Here is a 15,035-nt window from a genome sequence, read left to right as displayed (position 1 = left end):
TCTCCATTTCTATCGTTGTCAGGTAACCAGGGTTCATATTTGGCGGTCGGGGCGCCGAACTTCCGGTGTCGCCATGGCCCATCGGCTACTTTCCCGATCGCTGCTGGACCTCTGGGTTTGGTTCGTCGGATATGGCGGCATGGTGGGCCTCCTACCCATCATGTTGATCCGCCTCGTTACCATTCCTCGACCAAGTAACAACCATGATCAAGTTTTTGTGATAGCACTAATCTAAACACTCTTAATGAAAGCACCAAACTGTCGACGCGATTTTTTGCCAATAGATAATTATATGAATAAGTAGGATGGATTAGTGCTGATTGATAAACCATAATATGAAAATGATAGTAATCTAGGATGTGGAAATTAATTGCAGGGAACTAAAAGTCACTCCTTTTTTAGGTGGTTCGGAGGTTAAAATCCCCCTAGTCCACCAGTCGATATTATTGATATCTCCTTACTATTTCTTACAAAGTGCTTTGTTTTACAAGAAGAAGCCAACCCCTTGCACTATCCAGGGTTTCAGTATTTATAGGAGATTGATCTCTGAGTAGGTATTTGGGTCATCCCGTGACCTTTTCATCCATCATGTCATTTATGTGACATCAATGATTAATTCCTAAACCTTACAGTGAAGTGTGGTCTAATCAATAGGTAAAGATGGGTAATGGGCCGCATGGCCCAAATTAGGTGCGGGATGTCTGAACACGCACGTTTATACTGCGTATCCGAGAATTCAGAAATAGAACAAACACGTGATGTCTGATATACGCACGTTTATATTGCGTGGTTGACTTTACAAGGATTCGGGGGTGTCAGGCCTCTGATGCACTACGAGCTTAATCTGACGCTAGCTCGTGGCTCTTATCATGCCGACACAATGACTCCAAGGAGCAACTAAATGAATAACCAGCTCGGGCTGGTTACTTAGGGGACGGTGACAAACAACTCCAGATGGACGGTTGACACGTGGCTAACTGAAGAAGAAGATGGGGAAACGACATGTCGTTGTCGTTTCCCCTAGCTGCAAAGAAAACGACCCGTCGTTTGACGGGTCATACGACTACATGTCGTTTTCCCCAAGGTAGAAATTAAAAAAATTGAAGAAAAATTCTGAAAATTACTTTTTTAATTTAATTTTGGAATTTTATTATTTTCTTGATTTTAATACTTATTTATACAATAAATATCATTTTTAATTTTTTTTCCAATTTAATTAAAACATATAATTTTGGTATATTATATATTTGGAAATTAATTAAAATGAGCAATTACTTGATTTTGGTGTATGTATTGTATTGTATATTTCTTTTATTATGCAATATTAAATAGTTGTGCTATTTTAAGAATGTAATTACTTTTTGTTTTACAATTAAGTTTGTACAATTAAATTATTAATTCACAAAATCAATAAATAATTTTATTGTCTTATTTAGCATGAATTTTTCTGCCATTAAGTATATATATGAAATTATTGTATTTATTTTCGTACAAATAATTAATTATGCTAATTTGTATGATTATTTTGTTATTATTCATGCAAATTTATTTTAAGTATAATTATCTTTAATTTTATATGCATGACTTTATGATTTTAAATATGTTATATATTCCATTATTGTGCTAGATATATTTAGATTATATTCAAACATTAAGATAGGTTGAATAATATTTAGTACATTAATATTCATAAAACATTTAGGGTGAATAAAATTATGAATAATTCATAAACAATTTTGTGGTTGACAAAAAAACGCATGAAACTGAGACAAATGCTCAATCTAGAGCAGTTTTTAATGATCTTCGGACGACCACACTAGGAGCACTAATCTCTGTGATTGTCTATTATGTTATAACGAAATTGTTCTTAGGTCTTTATAGAGCCTAAAACATAATGTCTAGTGAACCATATAATTTTAAATAATTAGGGAGTAGCCACAGTATCTTTAATTATATAAAATTATATATTAATTTGAAAGGATCACATAATAGACATAAATTGTGATTGATTATATAGATATAATAATTCTACCACACAGGGATTTTATTATATTTATATAATTAATTAGGATAATATATTAAGTTAATTTTCTTAATTTACCCACATGAGTTATGAAAATTAATTTAATAGTTTTATCATAAAGTTTAATAAAGATAGAAGTATCAAACCTTAATTTATCTCAAATAATTTGTTTGAATAATCTATCATCCTATACATCTAATTTTATTAAATTACAATTTTAGCCCATAGGAAATTTTTGTTTAATAAAATTTCATTCTTCAACATGTTATACATTGGTAAAACATGACTTTATTAAGCCTCAATCTTCAAAATCTAAGTTTGTAATTCTATTCATGCAAATTCTTCATCCTCCTCTAGTTTTGCTGAAATCCTTACCGAAATTCCTGAGCTTAGGGGTGATAATTTCAAAATCTGGAAGGAACGAGTTCTTCTTCATTTAGTCTGCGCCGACATGGACTACGCAACAAGGAAGGACGAACCTGCTGCAATCACTGTGACTAGCACTGCTGCTAAGAACGCACTATATGCAAAATGGGAGCGATCCAATCGCCTCAGCATCATGTTCATTATGTCCAAGATCCCCCTAGGAATGCGTGGATCAGTGGAGCAACCTGAGAAAGTCAAAGACTTGATCAAACTGATCGATGAGCAGTTCGAAACTTCAAACAAACCACTTTAAAACAATCTCATCCACCAGTTCTCATCCACAAAACTCACTGGTGTCAAAGGAGTTAGAGAACATATTTCAAAGATGAGGGACATTTCTGCTCAACTGAAGAAGCGCGATGTAGTCATTCCTGAAACCTTCCTGGTCCACTACATCCTTAACAATCTTCCACCTCAATATGGGCCTTTCAAAATTTCCTACAACACACATAAGGACAAATGGAGTATCAATGAACTGATAACCATGTGTGCTCAAGAAGAAGCAAGGCTCCTACAGGAACAAGGTGAAAGTGCTCACATGGCCACCCAAGGGAAGAAACGCAAACCATCCAAGAAGGACAAGGGGAAAAATAAAGTGCCTCCCTAAGGCGAAATAAAGAAGGATTCCATCAAGTGTTTCTTCTGCAAAAAGAAGGTACATGCAAAAAAGGAATGCACCAAGTTCAAGAAATGGATGGACAAAAAGGGTAATCCAATTGCATTCGTATGTTATGAATCTAATATGGTTAATGTTAATATTAACACATGGTGGATTGGTTCTGGATCAACAATTCACATTTCAAATTCCTTGCAGGGTTTACAAAACCTAAGGAAGCTAGTGGGAAGTGAGCAAAGCATCTTATCCGAAACACAAGATGGGTTCACATGTGGAGGCTATTGGAACGTGCCATTTAGTTTTAAGTAGCGGTTTTATTTTAAAATTAGAAAAGACCTTTTATGTACCAAGTTTCTCTAGAAATTTTATTTCCGTTTCAAGACTTGTACCTTTTGGTTTTTCTTTTACATTTTCAGACAAATCTTTTAATTTATATAATAAATCTGAATGTGTTGGAAATGGTATTTTGTCTGATAGTCTTTACTGCCTTAATTTACAAAACAATACCGCTTATAATACTGTGCACGTTCACACTGGCAATAAACGATGTGTTATGAATGAGAATTCCTCTACATTATGACACCGGAGATTGGGACATATCTCCATTGATAGAATAAGAAGATTAGTGAAAGATGGGGTACTCAATACCTTAGATTTTACTGATTTTGATACTTGTGTGGATTGCATTAAGGGAAAGCATACCTCCAAGTCTAAGAAAAGTGGTGTCCATAGGAGTTCCGACCTATTAGAAATCATACATACTGATATATGTAGTCTAGATATGAACTCATATGGTCAGAAATACTTCATCTCTTTCATAGATGATTACTCACGCTACATGTATATCTACTTACTTTATAACAAAAGCGAAGCGGATGTCTTTAAGATATTTAAAGCTGAAGTAGAGAAACAATGCAACAAGCAAATTAAGATAGTGGGGTCAGACAGAGGTGGAGAATATTATGGTAGATACACTGAAGATGGACAAGCACCTGTCCTTTTTGCAAAGTTTCTTCAAGAAAATGGGATTGTTTCCCAATATACCATGCCCGGTACACCTGAGCAAAATGGTGCTGCTGAAAGGAGAAATCGAACATTGATGGACATGGTGCGGAGTATGCTTAGCAGCAACCCTAAACTTCCTAAATCCTTGTGGACTGAAGCTCTAAAGACAACTGTGTACATATTAAATCGAGTTCCAACCAAGGCAGTCTCAAAAACTCCTTTTGAATTATGGAAAGGTTGGAAATCGAGTTTGCAACATGTATGCATTTGGGGATGCCCATCTGAAGTTAGGGTATACAATCCACAAGAAAAGAAACTAGACCCAAGGACCATAAGTGGATACTTTATTGGATACGTTGAAAGGTCTAAAGGTTACAAGTTTTATTGTCCATCTCATAGCACTAGGATTGTGGAATCAAGGAATGCAAAATTTCTTGAAAATGCCTTTGATTAGTGGGAGTGATCAATCCAAGAACTTAGGTTCTGAGAAAGATCCTTTAGAACCCTCCACCTTAAGAGCAAGAATGATTGTGGTTCATAACATCCCTGAAGTTCAAATGGATGTTGAACCACCACAACCAATTGTTGAAGATCCACAAGTCAATGTTGAAGTTCAAATGGATCAAGTTGTTCAGGAGTTGCCTATAATTGTTTAACAACAAGCTGAACCACCCGTTCCTCAAGAGCCTGCTGGTGTAGCCTTAAGAAGGTCCGCTAGGACAATAAAATCGGCAATACCTAGTGATTACATTGTGTATTTGCAAGAATTTGACAACAATATTGGAGCCGAAAATGATCTAAATTTTTTTTCACAAGCTATGAATAGCAAAGAATCGAAAATGTGGTACAATGCCATGAATGAAGAAATGAATTCTATGAAGAGCAACGGAGTCTGGGATCTTGTTGAGTTGCCTAATGGGGCGAGGGCTATTGGGTGTAAATGGGTCTTCAAAATAAAATAAAAAGACTCATTAGGAAACATTGAGAGACACAAACCGAGACTCGTTGCTAAGGGATTCACTCAAAAAGAAAGAATTGACTACACGGAGACCTTTTCTCCAATATCTAAGAAAGATTCCCTCAGAGTTATCCTGGCATTAGTTGCTCATTTCGATTTAGAGCTGCAACAGATGGATGTGAAAACTACCTTCCTAAATGGTGACCTAGAAGAGGAGGTATACATGAAACAACCAGAAGGATTCTCCTCTAGTGATGGTGATCATTTGGTGCGCGAGCTTAAGAAATCCATCTATGGTTAAAACAAGCATCTCGCCAATGGTATTTAAAATTCCATGATGTCATCTCTTCTTTTGGATTTTGAAGAAAATGTCATGGATCAATGTATATACCAGAAGGTCAGTGGGAGTAAGATTTGTTTTCTTGTTTTATATGTTGACGATATTCTTCTTGCAAACAATGATAAGGGCATGCTACATGAGGTGAAGCAATTTCTCTCAAAGAACTTTGATATGAAGGATATGGGTGATGCGTCTTATGTCATTGGCATTAAGATTCAAAGGTATCTTAGGTCTATCTCAAGAAACCTACATTAACAAAGTTTTAGAGAGATTTCAGATGAAAGATTTTTCACCAAGTGTTGCTCCTATCGTTAAGGGTGATAAATTAAATTTGAGCCAGTGTCCAAAGAATGATTTTGAAAAGGAAGAGTGAAGAACATCCCATATGCTTCTGCTGTTGGAAGCTTGATGTATGCTCAGGTGTGCACAAGACCCAACATTGCCTTTGCTGTCGAAATTCTAGGAAGATTTCAGAGTAACCCAGGGTTAGACCACTGGAAAGCTGCAAAGAAAGTTATGAGGTATCTTCAGGGTACTAAGGATTACAAACTCATGTTCAGACAAACCGACAACCTGGAAGTAGTTGGCTACTCAGATTCAGACTTTGCTGGTTGTACTGATTCACATAAATCAACCCCTGGTTACGTGTTTATGTTTGTCGGTGGAGCTATATCATGGAGGAGTAACAAACAGACCTTGACTGGTACTTCTACTATGGAAGCCGAGTTCGTTTCGTGTTTTGAGGCTACATCGCATGGTGTATGACTAAAGAGTTTCATTTCAGACCTTAGAGTTGTAGATTCCATATTTAGGCCATTGAGAATGTTCTGTGACAATTCATCTGCTGTATTCATGGCTAAGAACAACAAGAGTGGTAGTCGAAGCAAGCACATTGACATCAAGTACTTAGCCGTGAGAGAACGTGTTAAAGAAAATAAAGTGGTCATTCAACACATTAGCACTGAATTGATGATTGCCGATCCTATGACGAAAGGCTTGCCACCTCATAAATTCAAGGATCATGTAGTGAACATGGGACTTGGTTCCCTTATGTAAATTTATTGTACAAGCTGAAGTTATTATCAATAAAACTCTTATTTTGATGTTTTCTCATATTTATGCGCATCTTAATTTTATTTGAGAAATTTTTATCTTCATGGGACCTAAATAAACATAAGGTTTATTCGTTTAAGTACATAGCCACATAAATTACATTGTTATGTAATAAATATATTGTAATACATGGAAGATAATCCTCTCCATTAAAAGATGACCTATCGCCATGATTCATGTGTTTATTATCTAATAGGGATAATCGTCGGGCTTAAGTAATACATTAATTTAAATGATGACCAAGTGGGAGAATGTTAGAATATTTATTTAAATGGTATATAAAATCAATTTGTTACAACTAATTGATTTAATATATTAGAGTCAATATTTTATTTATTGACAAAATATTCTAATTAATGGTCAACATTATTTGTTACCTGATTTTGTTGTTACCCGATTTGGCATATCCCAACTGATTGAGAAAATATCTCAATCTGTGGCAGAGACTCTGATGGTAGGTCTCACTCTATAAATATAGAGTACCGGTCCCCAAGCTCACAGCTCATTCTAACTTTCAGTAACTCCATCTAAAAGAGTTAGTGAGAGCTTGGAAGCCCGAGTACTCGTTCTAATTCTTTTCTTTTTCTTTTGTAGATCTAAAGCTAGATCAATGTTATCAATTGCAATGGCTGGAGGTATATAATATTCGATCTTCTCTTCGTATATGTTCAATCTATATATATATATATTAATTCTGCCTACATGTATAGGATTGTTCATATGCAAAATGCGGATCGAATATTATATCCTTCTAGCCATTGCAATTGATAACCTCGATCTAGCTTTAGATCTACAAAAGAAAAAGAAAAGAATTAGAACGAGTACTTGAGCTTCCAAGCTCTCACTAACTCTTTTAGATGGAGTTACTGAAAGTCAGAATGAGCTGTAAGCTTGGAGATCGATACTCTATCTTTATAGAGTGAGACCTACCATCAGAGTCTCTGCCACTGATTGAGATATTTTCTCAATCAGTTGGGATATGCAAAATCGGGTAACAAATAATGTTGACCATTAATTAGAATATTTTGTCAATAAATAAAATATTGACTATGATATATTAAATCAATTAGTTGTAACAAATTGATTTTATATACCATTTAAATAAATATTCTAACAATACGTTTTCAGGGACAACGCGCAAAGGCGAGACATGCGCAGAGGCCATGAAGTCAGAGGTGGGTCCTCTGATCGGCGTCTGCGTAAGGGATCTGTAAGAATGCATTTTAGGCAGGAAATTCTGTTATGCAATAGCCAATGAGAGAGTCTTTCTTACATTGATTTAAGAATCAGAGTGTTTTTCTTGCAGGTACCCCCAAACGATTCAATGGTCATCGGAGATCCTAAATTGATTAGAGAAGATCAAAGAACCAACGAGCTTGGAGAAAATACTTCCATAAATAGAAAGACCAAAATTGTTGCATCAACAATTAGCTATGCATAGTATAACAGATTTCAAAATTTCATCTTTATATAATACATTTTGATTATCTGAATTTTTGATTGCCACAAAAAAAAATTAATATATTAAAATAAAACATAAAAAATTTCCCTCTCATTGACATACTCAAACCCTAAAAATCAAACATAGAAAAATCCCCATGTTGTGGAAAGCAACTTATTTCAAGGGAGTTACCAAAACAAACTTTTATGAGACAATTACATGAAGTAAACAAATAATGGGGTTGGTTGGTTGGAATTTTAGAAGTCAATTTTGGGCTTTTGAAGCTCTAAAAATGCTTTTAACTCTGGTTGGATGGGTTTCTTTTAAACCTAACCAAACAAACATATTATGATAATTGATGTCCCTTACAGATGCCATCATATTGTTAATTATTCTATTATTCAATTTTTTTTCTTTTATAAGTCTTTCTTGCATTCATGCATAGATGTATAAGCAAAAATCAAAATGACATTTGTTTTGGTCATGTCAAACTTGGCTATTTATACTAAAAAATGATTTTCTATTTTTAAAAACACAAACTCTGGAACATTCGAATATATTGAAACATAAAAAACTGAAAATGGAAAATTGTCAGAACCAAGACTGTCTTTTCCCCACAACAAAGGACGGCACTACTGGTTGACTCTTGAGAAGGTAAAGTCAATTTTCAAATCACCTACTTGAGTTGCATATGTGTATAATATAAAGATACATATATAAATAGTAAACTCTAGCATGCTCTCATAATTTTCTTGGGTCCAATAATAGATTAGGAGACCATAGCCATTCTTGCATAGTTTCTTCTTCATAACAATCATCGTATGCATAATAATGAGTAACATAAAATTTCGCTTCTGGGACCCTTTTTTATCACTAAGACCAACCACAGCTTTCACCCAATGTCAAGACACAGTATGGTGCACTCAGGCATCAAAACCCAATTATCAGAATGTTTAAAATATTTTACTGTTTTTGACTTTTTTAAATAGCAACTTAATGGCAGCACACTTTAGTTTTATACTTTTCTAAAACAACAAGAAAATACACTAGTAATGTACGCAAGTATGTTATTTTGTCACCAAGTTGTCTTTTATTTATTTATTTATTTTATCAACTTAGTACTATAATCTGGTTTTTTAAGGCTTTCCTTGAAGATTATTTGAGAGATTATGTGGGCCTAATTAAGAACCATCTTGTTATGCTTTGAGGTTCTATTAAAGGATTTTGAAACAGTGAAAAATGTAAATATATATATATATATATATATATATTTATGTATGAATGCTTTCCTCTTTAGTTGATGTAATTAAAGAAGAGAAGAGAAGGACATTCCAAGCTTCTTAAAAAGTTTGATCAAATATAGAATAAAGTGATTAGAGCGCTTTCTTTGCAACTTGCAGGAAAGAAGACTCCTAATGAAAAGGCCAAGCAAAAAAAATCTCAATATAAAGTTGAGAATTATGTCATATGCCAATTAAAAAAGTTAAAAAGGATAATCATATTGCTCATGTATGCTGCTTTAAAACTTTTAATGCCTAAATGCGTGGTATAGAAAATGATATGTGCAAAGTGACATGAGTGCACTATACTTTTCATAGTAATTGCAGCTGCAACATTTGTGGTCGTAAAACCCACAAAGCCAACCTAAAGAGAACAAACACAGTAGTCGGTATATGAAGAAACATGAATTTTATTTGTTTATTTCAATATTCTTTGTCATTTATATACACCTGCCTACCTTTGAGATAGTGATCTTCATAAACCCCATTATTTAACTATGTAATAATAAAGAACTTAACTAACCATGATATACATACATATCCTTTTCATTTCTTTTCTGTAATTGATATTATCAAATAAATTATATATCGAATGAGATGAGCTTTTCCATTTCAGTCTGAATTTTAAACATCAGTGCTTTCTACAATACAACATATCATATCAACTTTTAGTCTTTTACTCTCATTTCAGTGATTGTGTATTTTTGGTTTTTTACTACATCAGACCACTTGGGACAATTATTTCTTTTGCATGAAAGGTGAACTTTAAGGCCATTAATTCCTTTCTTCTAATTTTTTTCAGAGTCAAAATCATTGACTTTATGAAACAAAGAAAGTATTAAGGCTCAGTTCTCTAAAAAAAAAAAAAAAAAACCATTGCAGCCTTCAAAGGTCGAGTGTAATCTGCATAACTTAAAAGCTTGAATCTTAAGTCAATAGAAATTATATTCACAGCTGTGAGTTCCCATTTATGGGTTGGATTCACAATAAAGCATGATGCTCTAAGAGACTGTTGAAAAAGATGCACAACCCCAATGAGGCAATAGTCTTTGCCACCATATGCATACAACTGGGTTGGATGAAACAGAAACAGCAGTGAAAAAGGCAAAGTTGGATTGGTGAAGGGTTCCAAAAAAAAAAGTAAATAAATGAATACTAGAAATGTATTTAAAAACCACATATCACATTGGTAGTGTTACGTGGATCATTCTATATTCCAGAACAGATAGATAGAAGCAAAGGGATGCTCATATTAAGTGGAATGCAAACTCAGCATCAAATAAATAAGAGTAGTGATTGTGAGGAAGCACGGTCAACTTGGCCATATTGGGTGCGCAAAGCAAACAAGGGCGGAAAGTTTTTTAATAGAAAAGTAAGGCAATCAGATACAGTGGACATTTCATAAAGAGTGCCTCTTGACTCAGCTTCTTTGGCCACATAACCTGATGACATGTCTGATTTTATGCAGTTATTATTATTGTACAACCATCCTTTGCGTAGAGTGTGATTATTCTGGTTTTAAATTATTAGATAAACTTGTCCTTTGAAAACAGATACTAGTTCTTATAACGTGGTCAGAAAAAGATTGGCTTTGTCAAACTGTTAATAGAGGACTAGTTGAACTCTCTGCCTGACTAGACTGCCATATCTAGTCATCTTGATTTTCTAATCTGAATGAAAAATCACTACAAACTTAGCTTACTGTGAGACATCAGGCAGGCACATGGAACTAATGAATTCAGATATTTCTAAAATCTAAAAGCTTACATTTTTTTTTCTAATGGCATGTTTGGCTTATCATTCAAAGTTCAAACTGCAAATTGTAACTGTAATTAAAGCTTTCATGGCTAAATTTCAAGAGCAGTAGAGCCTTTTTTAATTCAATTTCATGGTTCGGAGACAATTCAATTGGAACATTATTAAATTTCATCAGTCTTTGATGTTCAACAACTTTGTAATTCATACAGAATCATATGACAAGAGTTACTGACAACCAAAATTACAATGAACACATTCTATATCATAAATACAAACAGAGAGGGGAACTGGCTAGAGTGCTTTCCTTTATCCACGTGCTTAATATCTGGAGGTTTGCACTTCGAAGATCGAAGCTTGTGGCTTTGAATGGGCTGCATAACAAGCACCACCACCAAATAGATTTTGGCCTAAAGGCAATTTAAGTCCATTGGGGGCACTCTCATATGGTGAAGAAGACATGAAAAGATTGCCACAAGCAGAGCCCAAAGCCAAGAGTGCTTCTTCATCACTAGGAATATTCCAGTCACGTAATACCTTCTGTGCTTCTTCAGCAGAAATCTGTAGTGATGGAATCACAGAGGACTGGTCCAAGAAAGACCCAATGTTGTTTTCGGAAGTAGTAGTAGTAGTTTCAGTGAGATTTAAAGTAGTGAAGTCATGTATACTTGGTCTCCTTTTATCTTTCCCTCCTGAATGCTGCCTTAAATAGTACTTTTGAGCATGACTAGCCACTTGTGTCGGGGTCTTAGTGATAACAAAATTCCGGGAGATATTTCTCCAATCCCCTTTACCATATTTCATCAGTCCCAGCAAAAACCTCCTGTAAAGTCATTGTGACCACACAACATCTCAGATTAATAACTTAAGCAAATCATAGCATAAACAGCAGAACAAAGAAAACCCAATTAGGAAATATGATTTTTCAACTAAGTTACATCATGAAATAAAGTCAATATATATATATGGAGAGAGAGAGAGAGATCTGTGTCTTGGCTATTAAGCTTTCGATAGTATTATGAAGAGTAAAGGTAAGTAGAGGGTACTCACGTGTGCTCATCTTTGGTCCAAGGAACTCCCTTTTTTCTTTCGTGGTCAGAACCTCGAGCTGAGGGAGGCCTCTTTCTAAAGCAATCACGATCATCAACCAACTCAAATGAAAAAGGAGAAGCAAGGTACCCGGGGATTGGGACCCTCCCAGCTTCTATATCACTAACATCATCTTCTAGATCCTTGTACTGCTTAATCACATCATAGACCGACTTTCCTGGGATCATTGCAGCCACCTTTGCCCATCGATTTGGTGTCGTTTCATCATATATAGCTAGAGCTCTCTCAAACTCCTTGTTCTCTTCTTTAGTCCATTCCGAGCTTTGGCTTCCTTGGAGAAGCCAACTCGAGGTCGATAAAAACGAAGCAGGGAGTAGAGTTTCCATGCTAAATGAGTTATAGTATTGAGTTAATTATAATCTCAAAAAGTCATATCAGAATTGTTAAATTTGGCCAGAAAGAGATGAGAGTGAGTGAGAGAGAAAATATAGAGAGAGAGCAGGGGAGGAGAGAGTAAAGGCAGAAAAAGTTGGAGGTTGAACAATTGTTTTTAAAAGCATTGAATTCAGAATATTTTAATGGGAATCAAGAATCTCCTTCGCTTAATAGCATAAACTAAAGAATCTAAAAAAAAAGACCCACTTTCAGAATCGGAGGGAATCTTGGAAAAGGAATGAGAAATCAGATACCGAACAGGTATAAACTATAGACTCAGAGAAGAAAAAGCAAACCCCCAGATAAAATTCCGAACTTTGAGTTAAATGGAAGTTTTTTATTTTCTTTTTTCAAAGGAAATAAGCTCAAACTTTATACCACTCTAGCAAATCTAAGCTCCCCACCCCTCCAAAAAAAATATTAAAATAAGATGATCGAATCAAAGAGTTGTTCGAAGACGGTGGAGAAAGAAAGCAAGATGACCCCGTTGAGTTAAAGGAGAGATACTAAAATGGGGAATCGGAGGGTAGAGAAGCGGGAAAAACAATTACTTTATTCGTTTCCTTATGGAGAAGAAAGAGAAAAGGTAATTATATATGTATATATATAGAGAGAGATATAAAGAATCGAAGATATGAATCTGAACTTTTTTTTATTTTTTACATTTTTCTGTGTTGACTGCGGATTAGTGTTGAAAAGAAAGAAAGTAAGAAAAAGAGAACAATTAGAAGAGCAAATATTAAAAAACCAAATGTGAAAGTTGGCCACTTGTGCTTTTGGAGTGTCACAAACCAATGGCAAGCTTCCTTTTTGCTACTGTAGCAACTTTTAGTAAAGGAATTTCAGATTTGAGTACCAAAAAGAAAAAAAAAATCCAATCTTTAATATTTTGTTTGGTTGTTAAACATGGTTGATTTTATATAGTTGGGTTTTTTATTTTGGAGAGAAAAAAATGGATTATGTCGGGCAAAAGTATTGTGCTTGAGCAATATGTATCTCGTTCACGTGTGTTTCTTTTACACAATTGTTGAGGATAAGATCTATCTAGTCGCAATATATGAGAGAGAAAAAAATCTTTGTATAATTTATGCTTATTGTTGTGGATTGAATATCCACCAAATGAGAACAGGAAAAAAAAAGTTTCTATACTCATCCGAGTTTTGAGTGTTTATTATAATACACATATTAACGGAAAATAAAATACACATGTATCATAAATTTATAAATACTTCGTTCTTTTTTTCTAAAACATAAATTATTACATGTTACAATAATTAGTACGAGCACATAATATGTCAATGAACAGCCTCCCTGGCTGCAACACCCCAGGCCACACAAAAGACAGGCCCCAGCTGTCATGGGTTGACTATTTGGAATCTCCAAGTAGATAGAACGTGCTAGATTTGCTGACACTCTAAGCTAACAAGTCAGCATACATCTCACGTCTGCAGGCAAACAAACTTATTGGTTAGCCACAAACACGTTTTGTTTGTGCAACGGACAATAACAAAGTATGAACAAGCACAAAGCAAGTTGTTGACGGTGAGAACTCATCAACCGAGTTAAGTTAGAAAAACAGAAACGTAGAGATTATCAAAAGAAAAACTTTAAAGATCTAATTGGAAACTAAAAGAACACTTGCAGAAGAAAAATGATGAACTGAATTTGTATTTCTTATGGTGTAGTGCTACCGTATTTTTTCCAACCCCCTTCCATGTGGAAGTGGGGTTCATTTTATAATGGGCTCTAATGGCCCTGAATACATTGTGGTCCAGGGAACCAGGTGGTACACAAGTACACTGTCAGGAGAGTGATCTCAGGGGTAGTGGTATTGGTTCCAGTACATGGCCAGGTACCATGGGAATGTCTCCACTACTTGATTCGTATGAATGTCAGAGGAGTGATGCCAGGCATAGTGGTGCAGGTGGTGGTGGTGTCGACTTTGACACATGGTCGACGGTGTACAAGTAGTGCTTTTGCCATTGGTACTAACTTGTACCACCAATACCTGTCTAGTACGACCCCCAGAATCACGCCCCTGCGCTCCTCCTGGTCGTACAATCTGTTCCCATACACGTGCTTTGTATATGGAGGTCTCTCTCGTGTATCCAAGATATGCCCTTGCTCCAACCCCTTTTCATTTTGTGAAATATAGGTGTACTTGCAGCTTTGAGTATGTTAAGCAGGGGGGTGTCATACCCCATTGGTAACACCTTCCTTAGAGAGTAAAGAAGGGCATCATCAGTGGGGCCTAAGCTTATATCATAGGGGATGCAGGTGTGTGGGCGTAGCCGAGGCGTGCCCTGTGGACGGCCCAGTGGGAGTGGCCTCGCAGATGCTGGAGCACGGACGCAGCCGAGGCGAGGCCATGCGGATGGTGGGCGCGCTGAGGCGAGGCGAGGCGAGGCCCTGGGGATTGCCTCGTGAGATGGCCTCGCGGGAAGGGCCTTGCAGATGACGGGCGCACCAAGGCGAGGTGAGGCCCTTAGACCACCTCGCATGATGGCCTCGCGGATGGCGGACGCGCCAAGGCGAGGCGAGGCCCCTGGAGCGCCTTGCGTGATAGCCACCAAGGCAAGGCGAGGCCCTTAGA

The 15,035-nt window shown here is 35.9% G+C and overlaps 1 protein-coding gene across 1 annotated transcript; it reads right to left on the bottom strand.

Moving 5' to 3' along the window:
• Positions 1–11,050: 11,050 nt before the first annotated feature.
• LOC133798320 (transcription factor DIVARICATA-like) lies at positions 11,051–13,122 on the bottom strand. Its single transcript, XM_062236555.1, has 2 exons — positions 12,008–13,122; positions 11,051–11,780 (listed from the first exon to the last, which is right to left on the bottom strand). Exons 1-2 carry the CDS (start codon positions 12,391–12,393, stop codon positions 11,279–11,281), a joined length of 888 nt encoding a protein of 295 aa, XP_062092539.1. The 5' UTR covers positions 12,394–13,122; the 3' UTR covers positions 11,051–11,278.
• Between the last annotated feature and the right edge of the window lie 1,913 nt (positions 13,123–15,035).

Source organism: Humulus lupulus, chromosome 8, assembly GCF_963169125.1.
Source record: "Humulus lupulus chromosome 8, drHumLupu1.1, whole genome shotgun sequence".
NCBI classification, from domain to species: domain Eukaryota; kingdom Viridiplantae; phylum Streptophyta; class Magnoliopsida; order Rosales; family Cannabaceae; genus Humulus; species Humulus lupulus.
This window is presented reverse-complemented; position numbering and strand designations above follow the sequence as displayed.

Coding starts and splice junctions, on each gene's coding strand:
- LOC133798320 (XM_062236555.1), bottom strand. CDS start 12,393: ATGGAAACTCTACTCCCTGCTTCGTTTTTATCGACCTCGAGTTGGCTT. Junction 11,781..12,007: donor TGGACCAAAGATGAGCACAC/GTGAGTACCCTC, acceptor ATGACTTTACAG/GAGGTTTTTGCTGGGACTGA.